An 18,921-nucleotide genomic window follows, 5' to 3' on the forward strand; every position below is an offset into this window, starting at 1 on the left:
TATTTATAACCACTGGAAAAAATTAGGTAGGCATCTGTGTCTCATGGACACCCGGTAGAGAAAAAGAAATTTTTGTGACAGTGTAAGCAAAAGAAAGAGGAAATATTCAGTGTTGACCGAATCTGTAAAGAAGGAATATAAAACTGGAACAAATAAAGGGGGTGTGTGTGGAAGGCATGCCAAGAAGACACATGTGACTAAGGATATGGGGGGCAAGCGTAAAAGATATTACATGGTTGGGAATTAGAAGTGTTGTACTCAGGGACAAGGTGGCATGTGTGAAGTTGTTAAACAATCTGGGGCAGGATTATGAAGAGTCTTAAAAAATCTCAAGGAATGCAAGGAACAAGTTAGGCTACTATGAGGTAGAAAAATAATAATACCAGAAAAGTTGAACAGATCTTGGCTAATTCTTATGGGCACTGAGAAAAAACTAGCTGAGATTCATTATAAATGTCTCTAACCAGTACAAGGATGCTTACACTTTTGTCAGGGACAACAAACCTTTTCACAATTCTCAACTCTAAGAAATGTGCATTTTATAGTAATATACTGCATCTTTAATTACAACTTTACAAGTGAAGCAGTGATAACCATTTGACCATTTCTTTTGTCAACCTTCAATAAACAATAAGAGCATAGTATTAAATCTTAGTTTTATAGGGATATTCTGTAAACAGTTACAATAATGTAATCCAATTTATGTAACTTTCTGTTGATTTGCAATTATATTTTGTTAGTTCACTTTTTTTATTGCCAATGTTACTCACTATACTATCCTATCCAGTAGGCCAGTTTTGTTGGTGGTGCTTGCCATAGGGTGCAATAAGTAAGTAGCATGGCTTTTAAGTGGTATTTCACACATATATTCTCAACTGTGTGTGCCTTAGAGGGTAATCTTATCACACTGCAATTATTACCAATCATCATTCCTTTCTAAAGGTTCATATTTGATCAAGTCGTGTTGTCATAGGTAGGTATTTTGTCATCCTGTAGTTGGGTTGTAAGAAACACAACTATCCCCATTTTTTGAGTGGTAAACTATATGTTAATCTTTGTACCGTTTTCTATGTCTGTGTATATGTACATATGTATGTGTGTATATATCATTTCATTTTTGTTCTTTTTAGAAATATTGTATTTCTTTATATATAAGACCACACAAATATTACTTTATACAAATGCATGAATGAGATCTTATACATGCCTCTCCTATTGTTCTTGAGACAAGTTTTCTTTTCCATTTTGCTTGCCCCACTTTCTTCCCAACTTCTTTCCTAATCTGACCTAAAAAGCTCCCTATTCATATGATCAGTGTATGTGTGAGTGTGCATGTGTGATATCTTATAAACACAAATTTGTGAGGTTTTATAGTCTACAGATGGCATATTATTCAGGTTCTATTGAATATTGCTTTTACCAAACAATAAACCCTTTTATTTGTTCATTTTCATGGCTAATCCATTTGACTCTCAATTTTCGTATGCTTGCTGTTGTTAATAATGCCCCATATCTCACCATGTAGCTATGAATTATATTGATATTTTTTAAATCATTACTAGCTCTTCTCAAATAATCATCACCATGCCGCACAATTGCTTCTCTGCTTTCTTTTACGTAGTTTTTTCCTAATATATGCTCTGGAATTACATCTTCCAAGGATTATCAATCTAATTTCCAAATAACTATGAAAAGGGAAAATAAAAATTAAAATACGTTAATATCTATGTTAAATGAATAATTATGTGTCTGTCTAGTAAGCAAAACAAAAACCATTTATATGACATATATGCTAATAAATGGATTCTGTGTGTGTGTGGGAGGGTGTAACAAGCACAAAATAACAGGAAATTCAATCTTGAGGTCACTGAGGAGGCCGAAAGTTATGTTTCCCTGTTTTGCATAATGAAAGCATCTGACACCAAATGAATAGGTGTGAAAATTGATATTATGTGTGAAAATTAAATAGCATGCATTGAATTTTTGCAGAAAAAGTTCACCTCCACATGAAGATTGGCTTTAGGAGTTCCTGCAAACAGGCCTAAGACTCTACTCAGAAAGTAACATTAGATTCTGGCTCAGAGTTTTGCAGTGTTATCTGTGGAAGATGCTGTACTCAAACATAATTCTGGAATATATAGAAAATTCTCACCATTTGCTTTTTTTTTTTTTTTTTTTTTTGGCCGCACCACAGCACACAGGATCTTAGTTCCCGGACCAGGGATCGATCCCGGGCCCCCTGCAGTGGAAGCGTGTGGAGTCCTAACCACTGGACCACCACGGAATTCCCTCACCATTAATGGAACCTTCCTGTGGCTCCAGCAGAATATTTAAATGTGAACTCATAGGAAAAAATCCCTTGGGTTAGGATGAGCTGGCTGTAAAAAAATGCACCTAGGAAACTTAAGGAATTGGCTTTTGGAATACAGTAGTCTATTGTTATCCATTTTATAGGTGTGAGAACACGAATTGAAGGGACTTCCTATTCTGTCCCCACATTAGTAGCTAGACTAAAATATCTGATTTTGTACAAAAATTTATATTTAGTAATTCTACGATTAATATATAAGTATTCCAGAGAGCACTGCTCCTTCCTGGTGTTCTACCTACTAAATGAGTTTACTAACCACTGGGCATGAGGAACAATTCTTTTCTATTGCTTATTCAAGAGAATAATGTTTGTTTTATCCGAGGTTTTGTTTTATCCCCAGTTCCTTCAAGGCTTGGATGCAATCTAGCATTGTCAGTGATATTTTCTACAAGCTAAATTTAGAGAGCCCACGGTGGTTATATTGGAAGGATTTATACATATAATACTGATACATGTAAGATTTAAGAATACTTAGGAAAACCATAAGATTTAAAATGAACCTGAAATGTAATGGTTTAGTGAAAGGAGATTACCGACCTAGACAAGTTTATATTATTTTTGATTAGTTTTACAGGAAGAAGAATAGCAGAATGAGTTCATCAGATATAAACTGCACACAGTGACTTTGGAATGAGGAACATTTGACATTTAAAAACTTGCAATAACCAGGTCAAATAATGAAAATGGAACTTCTCGGGGTAAAACAGAAGGTAAAAGAAAAAAGGTAAATAAATGCAAGGGAGTGATATTCCTGTGATATATCTGACAAGGTTCTAAGGAATAAATCTCTTACAAATATTTCCATGCTTTTGAAATTTTTGGTGGTGGCAGGGAGATGGATAAACTTTTCCAGTTTTAGTTTGTAAATAATTTAAGCATATGCATTCCTAACATGGATGTTGTAGAAAGTTATGTCTCATTCAATAAAGGAACCATCATCTTTCCAATAAATGATATTCTTGCCTTTTTAGACAACCACTGAGAAGGACATTTTATAACTACAGGGACTAATGAAAACACATCTTGTATCATTCAGCCAGTTGATATTAGGTTAGGGCTAGGAGGTTCCTCATATGTTTCAAAGGATGTGGTTCTTCCAGATCACTTCAGATTTCAACATTTATCCTAAGGAGGAGTCACTTTTTTTCCTTAATATGCAGAATACAACCTGAGATTTTATTTTCATTAGGCATGGGGTAAGGGATAAGGGTAAGCAGTCTTTGTACTTATCAGTCTTGGTATGTGCGTTTAAATAACCAAAAAATGCTGCTGATTAAACCTTATAAAATAACTTCACATAGAATGTAAGATTATAAAAGGAACCATGAAATATCATCTTTAAGAGTTTGAGTGGATTTCCTTAACCAGAATCTTAAACAATAACTAACATTTAAGGAAAAACCATGCACTGGGATTTATCAAATAAACAGCCCTCCTGATAGACCTCATGCAGATACTTCTACCTTCTATATATTTGGTTCTTTCAGATCCATACATTTCTTTCTCATAAACTGTTTATAATAGAGAATCTCTTTCCAACACTCAAGACAAACAGGATTCGCTTTTTAAATGTGCTGAGTGCCTTTTATAAAACATCTGCCATCATGCAGTCAAGCTAAAGAGACTTCTCCATGTTCAAGAGAAATTCCTCAAGTATTTATATAATCCTTCCAAACATAATGCATTTAAAAGATCAAAAATTTAGAGAAAGCAAAGGAGTTTCACTGCCCTGCAGCATGTGCTTTTATACTGTGTTTAAGGTTCATATAAAATTTTAAGACTTATGGGCATAAATCATACCCACTTTTGCCATTGAAAGATGCATGTATTGAATCTTTTATTATTAAATGATGAATAGTTCAATATATACAACATCAAGGGTGGGCTGCATTGGCCATTGTGGCCTTGGGTCTCTACTGGCAGGTTTTTTTTCTTCCCTCTCATATCTGTACATTCAAAGTGTTATTTTTTATTTTAAACAAATATAGAAATTTGCATTGAAAAATACCTTTCAAAAGCACATTTTGACATAGAATACATCATAAGACTTAGTACTGGGAACACACTATAAAGATACTACCCCCTAACTTTAGTGACTAAGCTCTACATAATTCATTAAATATTTTTCACCATCCACCATATACCACATATTAACTGTTGAGGACAAAGACTAAAAAATGAACTGTTTTATCAAATTGCTTAAAGACTAGTGAAATGAGTTAAAATTTCTCTCTATTTTGGATGCATTTATGATAATCATACATCACAAGGTAACTCTTAACAGAACTGTGTTTTTGTTTGTTTATACATTTCCTCTTTGACACTAAAGATTTTAAGCAGTTAATTTAAAAAATCTCATAATGTTAAGGAAATATAAACATTGAAATGGTGAAAGAATATTGAAACAAACATAGCAAAATAGAAATTTCAATGCAGGTAGGCTTACTGAACATAAGGTACAGAACTAAACTTTTTGGCAAAGTAGCTCTTATAACTAAACTAAGCAAAATTTCCTAGATGGAATATTGTATATTAGAGGGCTTCATTTGCTTCCCTCTATAAACCTGCCCTCAAAAATGATTTCACAGGGGCTTCCCTGGTGGCGCAGTGGTTGAGAGTCAGCCTGCCGATGCAGGGGACACGGGTTCGTGCCCCGCTCTGGGAAGATCCCACATGCCACGGAGCGGCTGGGCCCGTGAGCCATGGCCGCTGAGCCTGCGCATCTGGAGCCTGTGCTCCACAACAGGAGAGGCCACAACAGTGAGAGGCACGCGTACCAAAAAAAAAAAAAATATATATATATATATATATAATGATTTCACAAGATAGTAAGATAAAAGACATACACACTTTCAATATAATACTATTTAACTTGAATTTTTATAAATACTGTGTATCTTATACCTGGCAATATAGAATGCCACTTTAACGACAGCAAGAACCCTATGCAACCCATGCAACTATGGTCAACTAATCTATGACAAAGGAGGCAAGGATATACAATGGAGAAAAGACAGTCTCTTCAATAAGTGGTGCTGGGAAAACTGGACAGCTACATGTAAAAGAATGAAATTAGAACACTCCCTAACACCATACACAAAAATAAACTCAAAATGGATTAAAGACCTAAATGTAAGGCCACACACTTTCAACCTCTTAGAGGAAAACCGAGGCAGAATACTCTGTAACATAAATCACAGCAAGATCCTTTTTGACCCACCTCCTAGAGTAATGGAAATAAAAACAAAAATAAACAAATGGGACTTAATGAAACTTATAAGCTTCTGCAAAGAAAAGGAAACTACAAACAAGACGAAAAGACAACTCTCAGAATGGGAGAAAATATTTGCAAATGAAACAATGGACAAAGGATTAATCTCCAAAATATATAAACAGCTCATGCAGCTCAAAATTAAAAAAACAAACAACACAATCAAAAAATGGGCAGAAGACCTAAACAGACGTTTCTCCAAAGAAGACACACAGATGGCCAAGAGGCACATGAAAAGTTACTCAACATCACTAATTATTAGAGAAATGTAAATCAAAACTACAATGAGGTATCACCTCACACCTGTTAGAACAGGCATCATCAGAAAATCTACAAACAACAAATGCTGGAGAGGGTGTGGAGAAAAGGGAACCCTCTTGCACTGTTGGTGGGAATGTAAATTGATACAGCCACTATGGAGAACACTATGGAGATTCCTGGAAAAACTAAAAGTAGAATTACCATATGACCCAGCAATCCCACTACTGGGCATATACCCAGAGAGAACTGTAATTCAAAAAGACACATGCACCCCAATGTTCACTGCAGCACTATTTACAATAACCAGGTCATGGAAGCAACCTAAATGCCCATGGACAGACAAATGGATAAAGAAGATGTGGTACATATGTACAATGGAACATTACTCAGCCATAAGAAGGAACTAAATTGGGTCATTTGTAGAGATGTGGATGGACCTGGAGACTGTCATACAGAGTGAAGTAAGTCAGGAAGAGAAAAACAAATATCGTATATTAACACATATATGTGGAACGTAGAAAAATGGTACAAATGAACCAGTTTGCAGGGCAAAAATAGAGACACAGATGTAGAGAACAAACATATGGACACCAAGGGGGTAAAGCAGGGGGTGGGGGTGGGGGTGATGTGATGAATTGGGAGATTGGAATTGACATATACACACTAATATGTATAAAATAGATAACTAATAAGAAGCTGCTGTATAAAAAATAAAATAATTTAAAGAAAAATTTAAAGAACCCTATGTAGCCAGAGCTATCCAGTTTTCAGCCATGTATACTGATTGCAAGAAAAAAAAAAAAAAAACACTTGGCAACAGCAATGGCAAAAAATTCTAAGATACATGACTAACATTCATTATAATGAGAAAAATTTTCAATTATAATATAATTTGTAGCCATATTATTACTATCCCAAAAGATCTCCATGCGTACAAATCAAAGTAAATGATTACCTCAATTTTAAGTTGAATATGTAAGGAAAAACATAATATTTTTTCCTTGATGCAAGAAATGTACGGGGTTGGGGGAAGGTAAACAATTCACCTTATGAAATTATTTTCAGTGATAACTAGCTTCATTTTAAGAGGAATAATTTCATATTGCATCGGAATATGAATTTAAAGATTATAAGATATGCTTGTATATATTTTTATGTTCCATGGAAGAATATTTTGAAATAAGTGCAACTATTTCTATTAGTACATTTCACAGATGACAAAGTGGAACCAAAGTCATGAAATTATTTGACAAATATCCTGTAGTTAGTGAGTGACAGGGTTAAATGGATACACTTCTTCTGGATCCTTGGAATCAATATATATAAGGTGCAGCCGTATCACAGGCCTATTGTGTAGACTGAAATTTTAATATAAAAAATAATACTTGTCTAACATAAATTAAAAATTTGGAATTTATATCTGAACACTGGATTTTATGAGTAATAAATGGAAGCAGTTTATGTTTGGTCAAAGATATTATGTTCTGACATACCCCAAAATACATTAAATGGCTATTTAAGTTTCTGAATACTTAAAGGACACATAAAATACTACTTTTAAAGAACACTTTAGAATCCTCTTTATCTAAGATCATATGCCAGGAAGAGTGAACACTATATCATTTTTCAGATCAGTGACATTTGACAACCATTCAATCTAATTCAGTGACAATTTTCAATGATGTGATTAATTGAATATTTGAACAAAGCTGACATTTGAATTTTCACCCTAGGCTTTTTAAGTACTCATTTTGGATTTGTGGTTTAATAATGTACAACAACGATCTTATTTTCTTTGTGCTATCTCACCTTGTATAGTTGAAATTACTTGGTAAAATTGTGCCACTCTGTCATAGACAATTGATGAGAGTAGTGAACATAATTATGAGATTTACAACTGTGTCAGTTAATATTAAATCACGTTAAATCAGTAAAGTCCCAGTATATGCCAGGGTATAATGCAACACTCTATTTTTGTCAGTTTCTTTAAAATAATGATGGAGTGCATTCTATGACTTCAAAAAGGCACTGGGGTTCATAAAGTATACACTTGGAAATCTTGGGATGGAAGAAGAGGAAACAAACTGGGATCAGCCAATGAATGGAAGACAGGTATCATAATGCATCTGGAGGACAGTTTAAAACACCACAGACAGTTAAATCTCCCTACCAGTTTTTTAACGGCTAAATTCCTTTACCAGTGAAAAAAATCAATCATTATTCAACTTTACATAAAATGATTAAAAATGCAAATTTGTATTAGAGGAAACTCATTGACTGGAATTTAATTATATCTAAGGGAAAAAATTTACCAATAAACAAGTTCAAATGACCCATTAAATATTTCTTTACATCTGAGAGAAGATGGGGTTAAAGACCTTTAGAACTGTATTCAGAATGTCTGGTGAAGGGGACTACCCACAAACAAGAGTGGAGAAGGATAAAGGAATGATAGAATGGCAGTATGAGAGATGTTTCCCTATTATCTGAGATTTGCTCTATCTACCTTCAATAAGTTACAAATAAATGGAAGCTGTGGATACATTTTATCTTGAGCTAGTATGTAGACAAACACAACCATTTGGTAGAGTCATCCCCTGTTTCACAGGATTTTGTATTGTCTTTTGTTTGCTTTTTTAAACCACGGCCAACTTTATTTCAAAAACCACCTCCACTCCCTCTCAGCAAATATTGTGATAAAGGCATCACTGCACTTAGAAGTACTTCTTTCTCAATAAGTGGTTTTTCACAAATAAATTATTGATAGCAGGGATAACTTCATGTTAAAACAGCCACCAGAGAGAATGCAAATCAGAACATAAATGTGGTGTCTGAGCTCTACAAAGCTAAGTTGTGAGTGACATTTGAGTGAGGAGAGTAAGTGAGAAGTCAGGAGAGAAAAGAAAGGAAACTGAAGCACAGGCTCACATTGAGTTGCTAGTTTAGAATTAGGGAATATGTTAAAACTAGTCATTTATGGCAGAGGAAGAGGCCAAATTGGAGGAGGGGAGGACGGGTGGGGAGGGGAGGAGGAGAGGAGGGGAGGGAGGAAGGAAGGAGACAAAATGAACTTGACCTAAGAAGATCTTGAAACTACCACAAATATCTTTTCAAAAGGAAGTTTCTAATACCCCTTTAACAACAAGGGAGGGCCAATTTTTTTCACGTGATTTTAAAAATTAGGTTTGTGAACAGATTTGTAGAATTGGAAGGCCCCCTCATGATTTTCTATTAGCAATTATCAATTTCTTAAAACTCTGAATGAACTTACCACTAGTACCATTGGACCCAGAAGTCTTTGTAAAAAGTTTGCTTGGTTTTGTTTTATGATTTCTTAAGTTCCTTTGGTTATTGATGTAGGTACTCTATACTCCACTGTGTTAATTCTTGTAATTTATGATTTTAAATAGAATACAATCCAATTTCATTGCTTTTTTATAATCAACATATAGTTCTGTGTAGATTCCATTTTTGGTTTCTACTCTTGTACTTATTTTTTAATATTTTCTATGTTTAAATTGCATACACTTGATTTATTTCCCTCTTTTTTCTGATTAAATTTATAAGAGATTAGTCTATTTTATGATTTTATTACAAGGAACTAATATCTTAAATTTATCTAGCGTTTCTTTTTTCTAACTCATTTCTTCATTTATCTTTTATTTCCTACTTTCTTTAGAGCATTTTTTTCTTTTTTGTAACATTTATGGTTGAAAGCTAGAATTAATTTATCTTTTTTTTTTTAATGAAGATAAAAGCAAAGACAAAAATTGAACCTCTGGGTAGAACTGAGGCCATTTCTCATGGGTTTTCTCATGGAATGCTTTTTCCTATAAAAACATGGATTTGTACTCTTGGTTTCTTATACACTTTAAATTAATCAAATTGAATTTTTTTAAGTATTATTAATTTCTACTGTTATATTATTATCATCAAAGATTATGCACTTTAAAAGTTCTTTTTATGTGTTTAATGACATTTTCACTACATTCTAATATATTATCCATTTTTTATTTGTACATATGCCAAGGACGTTTTTTATATGTTTATCTTCGCCTACGCCTATAGTAAGTTTCATAGCAGGGTAGAAGTTAGAGATAACTCTTAGTCTATCTTCCTTTTCTTATTCTGGTGTTCCCCAGAAGCATGGGAGAGTAATGTCAGCTGGTTCCAAAACTAGCCAGAAACTACCTCCACTCCCTGTCAGCAAATGGGGGAGGTGGTATGGCCTTAAAAGTGAATGGCTTCCGAGACTTCCCTAGTGGTCCAGTGGTTAGGACTCCGCACTCCCAATGTGAGGGGCCCCGGGTCGATCCCTGGTCAGGGAACTAGATCCCGCGTGCTGCAGGGGACCCAGTGCAGCCAGAATAGATAGATAAATAAATAAATATTTAAAAAAAGAAAAAAAAAGTGAATGGCTTCCTGCTACACCCAGCAAGGTTGGGCCCTGGCCAACATTAGGGCTCTTAACGTAGAGATTCCCAAGTCTTCTTTTGACCAGAAGAAAAAAAAAAAAAAAATAGAGCTATCTGAAGGGCTGGGTTTTCTCTGATTGCTCCCCCTCCCACATTCTTCACACCTTCTTTGTTTGAGATGACCCACCTAGTATGAGATGGCTCCATCGTCCAGGATCTCTTATCCTCTGGCTTCTAGTTAGGTTCAACCAATGAGCAGCACTGGCAGACTATTAGAGGACTGAATAGAGAGACTAAGGTATCAATCTCCTACCTCCTCCAGCAGGCCATGATTTGAGAGTAACTGCATTCTTTAGGTACCTATGGTTGCACTTGCTATCCAGTGGACCCATTCCCAAGGTTAGAGCTTTCATTGGTTTAAGGTAACAGCTCTCTCCTCTTGTCTCTTTAGGTTTAGGGGTAGTAAAGCCTATTAACTGAGGCTAGTCTCTGGTGCTTCACCATTCATCGTTGGTTCCTTTAATCCTGCCCATATTTCTATATATATTCCTTTTATTACAGTCTTTTCAACTTTGTCTTTGCATAGGCTTTCTGATTCATTTCAGGACTGTTAATGATACACATGGCTTCATGAGATGACTTGGGCTTGGATAGTGACTATATCAGTGGATAATTCAATGGACTAAAAATGAAAGGCTTTTCCCCTGCCTATAAAAGGCACCACATAGGTCTACTGATGTCTGGCCATTCCCTAGGGATAGGGGAAATCATTCTTAATAATGACAAAGTTAGAATTTTCTGAATGCCTGTTTGAGAGCTCAGATTTGGATTTGGTTCATTTAAATGAAATTATAAACTACTGTTTTCCTTGCAAATCTAACCTTATGGGAGAGAAGGTTTATATATAATTCACACAGATTTTATAGAATCATCTATGCTTGGGAGTGTCGATAGGTAGAAAATCACTATTAAATCTACAGTTTATGTTATTTGTATTCTCAACTTTTTTCTTTGCTGCTAACTGTGTTGTAATCTGACAATGGTGAATTAAAGGCTCTGAATAAAAATATATTTCCATCATTTATTCTTTATGGTTTTAGCAGTATTTCTATTATGCTGTAAGTTGTATTATGTTTTAATTATTGATTTCAACTTTCTTGGATAAAAATAATATTTTCAAATACTTATAAGTTTTTCTTTGTCATTAATATTCTTATCTCTGACTTTTAAAAGAACTTGTTTTATTACCCATTTAATTTATAATAGCCTTTTTATGTTTAGTCATTTTCATCTCACTTAGAACTAAATTCAAACCCTAACCATGGCTCCCCATGTTCTCCTCTTCCCAGCACCACCCTGCTACCTCTCTGATCCCCTACTCTACTACATTTTTTTCCACACTCAGTCCTCTCCACCTATTGAGTCCTATTTCCAAATGCTTTTTCTCCTCTAGGTCTTTTTATCCCACTGCCTGGACCATTTTCCTGTAGATAATCCCATGGTTCACTCCTTCACTTCCTTCCAGTCTCCACCTATAAGACAACCTAACCAAAGGCCTTCCCAAACCTCCTAGTCTATTTGCCTCTTCTTCATTCACTTAGCTATCACTACATACATTATACATATTTAACATCCTCTGGTATTTGATTCTAAACTCCATGACATAAACGACTGCATTTGTTTTGATCACTGACTGCAGTGTTCCTACCATTTAGAATACAACCTGACATATAGTAGACACTCAATAAATAATGCGCTGAATCTAAAAATACAAACATTATTCTGTTTAAGGTATGACTACTCAAAATCTCTAATCAATGCCTCCTCTAGTTCATTCTGAGAATCTGTGATTTTTAAAAGGAAAATAGTTCTATCTACTATTTTACTTAATATGCTTATTCATTTATACCCCATCCCAGGATCATTTAGTCATCTGCTGTAGAATACCCAAGGCCATTTTTAGGAAAATATCCTGCTCTTGAACGTTCTCTTTCTGTGTTTATTCTTTATGCTAATAATCAGAGAGTAAAAAACATGTCCCTTGGGATACTTTCCATTTCTTTTCTGCTTTCTTTTATTACAAAATAATGGGAAGTATAAAATGATAATGCATTTACTTTTGAGCATTTGTATTCTGTGTCTTTTGGCCTGGGGCTAGCTCAGGTAAAGGTTATTTCACTCAAGGTTTTGGTTTACACTGGAGAATGTTTTACTTGAGATTCTGTCCTTTAATACAGAGACCTCAATTATATGTCATTCCCCATTAGGGCCCTGGCTCAAATGGGAGCTTTGTGGAAATTTTCTTTTGAAGGACTCCTTGTCCAATTTAACCCTCATTCGAGAGTCTTCGCCTGCTAAAACATTGGAATTTTATCAAGATTTTCTATTTTCAGTAAGAAATATAACCTCCTGAGAAAAGATCCATATATTGCATTAATCACATTCTAATTTTGTATATTCACTTATCACATTTTATTAAACAATTTCATAATAAAATAAACGGTCTATGTTCAGATAGATAAATATGGCCATAATTTGGAGTTTGGCAGGTTGCAAGATCAGTTTTACTTTCCCTTCCTACATTCCTCTTATTAAACTTTTTTTTAAAAAATTGATAGCCTACATACAGAAAATATACTTAAGTGTACAGCTTGATAAATATTCTCAAAGCAAATGCACCTGTATAACGACCACCAGGTCAAAACATGGAAAGCTTTAACATCTCTGAAGATTTCATCCTGCATTTTAAAATCTAACCATTTTTCTGACTTTTAAACTCATGGAAGCATTCTGCCTATTCTTGAAATTTAATTAAACAAAATTACAGTAGATACACTTTTGTGTCTCACTTTTTTCTCTTTCCGGAAATTGATCTATCTTATGTACTGTGTGTCACTATCATTTGCTTACTTTCATTCTAATTTTGGCTATTACAAATGAAGCTACTATGAACACTCTTTCATATATATAAAATAATATTTTATATATATATGAATTTTTTGGCAAACATAGAAATGTATGTCTATTATATGCTAAGGAATGAAATTGTTGGGTCACAAGAAATGCACATTTTTATCACATTTAGTATATAATGCCAAACTATTTTCAATGGCTGTCTGAATTACATTTCTACTAGTTAGTTGTGAGAGTTCAAGTTATTCCATACCCTCATCTACACTTAGCATTATAAGTCTAATTTCAACCATTTTTGTGAATTTGTATTGGTATCTCATTGTAATTGTAATTTCCCCAATTATTGGTGAGGTTAAACACACTTTCATATTATTCTTGAACTTCTGAACATCCTCTTTTGTGAAGTTCCCGTTCAAGTTCATTGTCCATTTTTTCCATTGGATTTCTTTTTCTCATTTTATAAAACCTAAAATTAAATAAAGTATAGAGGAAAATCATAGGAGACACCTAATATACTCAATAGTGTAAAGATGTCAATTCTTCCCAAACTGATCTATAGATTTAACTCAATGTTGATCATATTCCAAAGAAGGTTTATGTGGAAATTAAAAAGATGATTGTAAAATGAACCTAGAAATACAAAGGCCTAATATAGCCAAGAAAATACTGAACAAGAAAATACTGAACAAGTAAGCAAAGAACATGACATTGGAAATCAACTATACTTCAAAAAAAAGTTTATAAAAAGGTTCTATAGGACTGCTAATAAGGCAAACATTCCATAGATTATCTTATTCTGCTGCAGAAAATTTGCAAATATAGAGTTAATCACTGCAGGAAAATAATAAAAATATATAACACTTCTGTAAAATAATTTTTATAGGTTAAATATGATAGTAACCTTTCATAAAACTGACCGATTACTACACAACTTTCACTTCCATTTCCAGAATGATGTCCTCTCCCTGCTAGATGAGCTGAGCAATATTTGGGGGAGTATACATCATTACTAATCTATCACTAATTATGGTTATTTTAATAGTATATGATCAATTATTTGAATTTATCCTTGAAAGAGAGATGTAGTGTAATTAGGAAGTTACCAAAAAAGCCAGTAAATGCATTGGTTAATTAGAAAGATTGTAGGAAGTTAATAAGAAAGGAGGGCTGCCTCCAATATCATGAGAGAGGGGAGGAATCTCAAAGTCGCCCTGAGGAGACAAGAACTCCTTTCATCTACACGCTTGTTTACGTACGATTGTTGACTTTTTCTAATACCACACATATATTTTCTTCTAGTTAAACTTAATCAAACATAAGAATAGAAAACAAATTTGCAACTCTTATGCTGAGTTGAAATACTGAGTTTTCTGTGTAACTTTCATACTTGGATGTGTTATCTAATAAATGTTGGCTTAATTCAAACAAACTTTATCATCATGTGTGAACCCACTTTATACAAAAAAAATAATAGCCTATTAAAAGCCATTTGTTTCACGAACACTGCTGTAAGGAGCTGAGTTTACCACAGGACTTAATTTGGCCACCAAATATAACTGCATTATGTAAAATCTAAAAACAACACAAAGTGGCCAATCAGGTCTGGTTCACACCATTCCCTGCCCCCCTGTGGATGCATGCATTTACTTCCTGAATCACATTAGCAGATGCACATGAACTAGAACATGTGCTCTCAATGGTAACTGCTTTGACTTATGAGAGAACTTGAAATGCTTTCTCTGTTTTTAGGGCCGAAGTCCTCACTCAAACATTAAGCATGCTGTCTCATGGTATCCAGACTCTGTCCAGGGCTCCACTTACATTATTTTTCTGCAAGACCTGTAGTGCCTTGTTGACATTGTTCAGGGCATGAACTCTTGTGGATCCTTTTTCTTTTGGCTGAAAACAAAATGAAACAATGTTGACTGCCCAGGGGAGAGAAGGACAATCTACCAGAAATGGAATAATTGATATATTTCACTTCTAAATTGGAATCTTTTAAATGATCACAGGTTGTGAGGCATTAATATAATGAATTTAAGTGCTTCAGGTTAATTATCCTTCTCATAGGAGTTTCTTATAGCATGGAGAAACTCCTTATAGCATGAATCAATTTCTTATAGCATGAAGAAACTCCTTATAGCATGAATCAGCCACTCCTCAAGAAAACTGATAGAATTTTTTTTTTCTTCACAAAAGAGTTTGGTTACCATCTCTCCTTAATTTTACACCTCAGTTGCATGACCACGAAGAGAAACATCAGCATGCATAAGGACATTTGCTAGTAAGATAGATAAGTGAGTCAATTCCCACACCTTTTAGGAAAGTTTAAAAGAGATTTGAGCCTAGCAAAATTCTATAATCCCAAATAGGCTTAACGGAAACTATTTCTGGCAATATTACCTTAATTGTCTTAGTCACTGAAGCTCAAAACCTCAATCATCTTTGGTTCTCTAACCCTCACCTTCAATCCCCAAAAGTCTTATCTTGTCCTGTAATTTTTAAACTAACATTTGCATAGTGTATTACAATATATGGATTAATTCATTCAGTTGTGGGGTTTTAGAAAGTCTACCATTATGATGCCTCAAGTATTTACTCCTAAAATGAGATCTACCCTCCTAAAACAATTTTAACTACACAATACAATGCTGTTAAGTATAGGCACAATATTGTACAGCAGGCCTCTGGAATTTATTCATCTTGCAGGACTGAAACTTTATACCTGTTGAACAGCAACTCCCCATTTTCCATCTCATATTAAGTGTTCTTAAATCCTAAGAGTTCTCATCACAGGAAAAAATAGATTTTTTTCTATTTCTTTAATGTTATATGAGATGATGGGTGTTCGCTAATCTTATTGTGATAATCATTTCATGATGTTTATAAGTCACATCATTATGGTGTACACCTTAAACTTGTACAGTGCTGTATGTCAATTATATCTCAATAAAACTGGAAGAAAAAAAGACAAAAGACTAAATAAAGTTAAAAGTTAAACTTAAAAGGTCATTATGTATAAAAGCCTTATAAAGACAGCCACTAACAAAGATACCAAATAATAATAGAGAATAATATCTATTAAATAATATAAATTATATTACTGAAAATTTCACCTTCTTGTTCTGCATATGATAGAAGATGCCAAAACAAAAATAATATTGCAAGGCTGTTTTTTTCAGGAATAGGTCCTGTACTGCTACTTAAATCAGTAATTAGTAAATTAACTAATTTTACTGGATCTCATAAAACTATGCTGAGTCTGTTTCTGGTCTGGAATTCTTCTGAGGTTAATGTGAAGTTCCTTATAAATACTGTAAGTCACATACCAGTCTTTGCCCTGTCAGGCCTTCAAGAAGGTCTAGGAGGCGTCTCCCATCCTGCAGGTCACTGAAGAGGTTTTCTATGTGCTGCTTCCCAAACTGAAATAAGAAACATACCCTATTAAAGAAAGCATGCTTCCAGTGATCCATTTCTACGAATACGCCTTTTAAAATTTAAAGCTATGTTTAAGAATATTTAATGTATCTAATTCTTAATCTGCCAAGGGTGATGGATGAAAAGAGAACCTCCAAGTAAAAAACAAAAACCAGTAAATCATCATTCGGCCAAATCTATTTAAATATTTTTCTCAATAACAAGAGTTGGAGATCTATAGTCTAATGGATCTAATTAACTCAACTTTTTGAATGCTGATCTTATAAAGGAGAGAAAAATTGTTTAAATTATCAGGCAGTTGGGCACTGTTTGGGGAGAAGTAAACACACAAAGAAACAAAGACCACAAACAATTTGCCCTGGGTGGGTACATAAGATTTAACCATTTTGTGTACTTGGAAACAGAATGCATAATCATAGAGGGTTCACCATCCTTCACTCATAAAACATGCTTTCTGCGCATATACATTTTACATGCTGCCTCAGAATGATCCAGTCTCATATTGGATGGTTCAAATTTTAGAAAGGTATGATTTAAATTAAGTTGAAATATGTCGGTGAAAGCTTTTCATCTCTTTTTCTCACTTCTTTACTTGAGAATCATACTGAGGGAAAACAATAGCCACTAATAACATCTAACATTTTTGGAGTGACTATTCATGAGAAACACTCCACTGAATGAATTGATCTTGTAATTTTTGTGACGTTAGCATTAGTATACTCATCCTACAGATGAAACAGAGACAAAGAGTCCTACAGATGAAACAGAGACAAAGAGACAAAACAAGAAGACGATAAAACCAAGATTTTGGCCCAGATCTGTCTAACTCCTGGGGCTCTTGTTCTTTCTATTTTATCAAGCTGCTTCCTTGGCCTTTTCCTCCTTCCATTTGATTATCTTTCAAATATTTTATTTCTTCTGTCATACTCCCAAATATCTTCTTTTTCTGGTTCAAAGCCTACAATCCCTTCGTATGAAATCATTCACAACTCTTTCATCACCCAAGTTATCAAGAAAGCCCTACTTTATCAATGGCAGATGCTTATTGAGCACCAATAAACCTGGGCTAGGTGCTAGCACATGCACTAGTAAATGAGATGGATATGACCCCAGCCCTTGTGGAACTTTGAGTCGAGCAGGGAACACAAATATTCCTAAAAGGTAATGCTACAGAGAGGCAGTAAAAGGAACCCAGGAGCACATAACCATGGGAATTCCCATAGTCTCGGGATCAGGAAATACTTCCCTCAAAATGTCGGGTGATGGGTCTAACATTAGCCTTGGGTGATTGGGCTCTTCTCATCTACTCCTTTGATCACACACAAACTTTATATTTCACACAGCTCAAGAAGAGTCCTCGTTTCCAGGCAAAAGACATCTCTGAAGCTTCTAAGATTGAAGACAGAGGATTCAGGCTCTCCCTACAGCCAGGTAGCCATGTCCAAGACAAGTCCGGATAGAGCCTAGGTGCTTCAATTAACGATAACATTGATCCCTGCAAGAAGTCCACCATGCCAGGCTTTGGAAATCAAACCACATATGTGCTTTGACAAAGATAACTATAAGTTATTCTTTTGAAATTCTACTTGAATAGTTCTAATTAAAAATTTCAGGGGAAAAGAAATGACAAAACACTAAGATACTAGAACTTTTAAAAAGCACTTTTGTATATATAATGTACAGGTAGATCTTAAAACAACAGTGCCATTCTTATGAAATAAGGAAAGCTTTCTATTAATAAGTAAAGAAAACGAATGTGGGCTTTATAATAATTCTGTCAAGAAACTCATATATAACCCGGAATAACTTGGCATTTGGGGGATAATATTAAGATTTCATTTTCAAATTGGTTGAAGGTCAACAATGCCTTGAAAATGCTATTTTGTTTTGTTTTGTTTTGTTTTCCAGGAGCAAAATTTTACAGATGCATTTGAGAAGTGAGTAGCTTCTAAACTTATGGACAAAACCAATATTGCAAACTGAAATGTGTCAGGTTTTGAAGAAAATAAAATATAGTTAGTTGACAGAAATACTTGCTGTTATTAAAAATATATATCTAGATAGGCAGATAGATAGACAGATAATAAAGTCTGGCAAACCAGGAGGGATGTGGGCGGTAAAATGTTCATTCAAGGAGAAGGGCTGGGACTTGGAAAGGAGTAAGTCTAGAGGCAAAGAATAAAGCATGAACCCCAAGGCCATAAGGATCATCTAGCATCCAAGATATGAGGACTAGAAAGCTTATGCTTTTG

The 18,921-nt window shown here is 34.4% G+C and overlaps 1 protein-coding gene across 1 annotated transcript in view; it reads right to left on the reverse strand.

Annotated features, from left to right (window-relative positions):
* DMD (dystrophin) overlaps window positions 1-18,921 on the reverse strand; it is a 2,124,682-nt gene that overhangs the window by 1,749,352 nt on the left and 356,409 nt on the right. Inside the window, exons 3-4 of the mRNA XM_060001925.1 lie at window positions 16,561-16,653; window positions 15,053-15,130 (exon numbers count right to left, since the gene is read on the reverse strand). Of these exons, the coding sequence (XP_059857908.1) occupies window positions 15,053-15,130; window positions 16,561-16,653 (171 nt within the window). The remainder of the gene's footprint in view (window positions 1-15,052; window positions 15,131-16,560; window positions 16,654-18,921) is intronic.

The sequence above is a fragment of the Delphinus delphis genome, chromosome X (genome assembly GCF_949987515.2).
Source record: "Delphinus delphis chromosome X, mDelDel1.2, whole genome shotgun sequence".
Classification (NCBI taxonomy): Eukaryota; Metazoa; Chordata; class Mammalia; order Artiodactyla; family Delphinidae; genus Delphinus; species Delphinus delphis.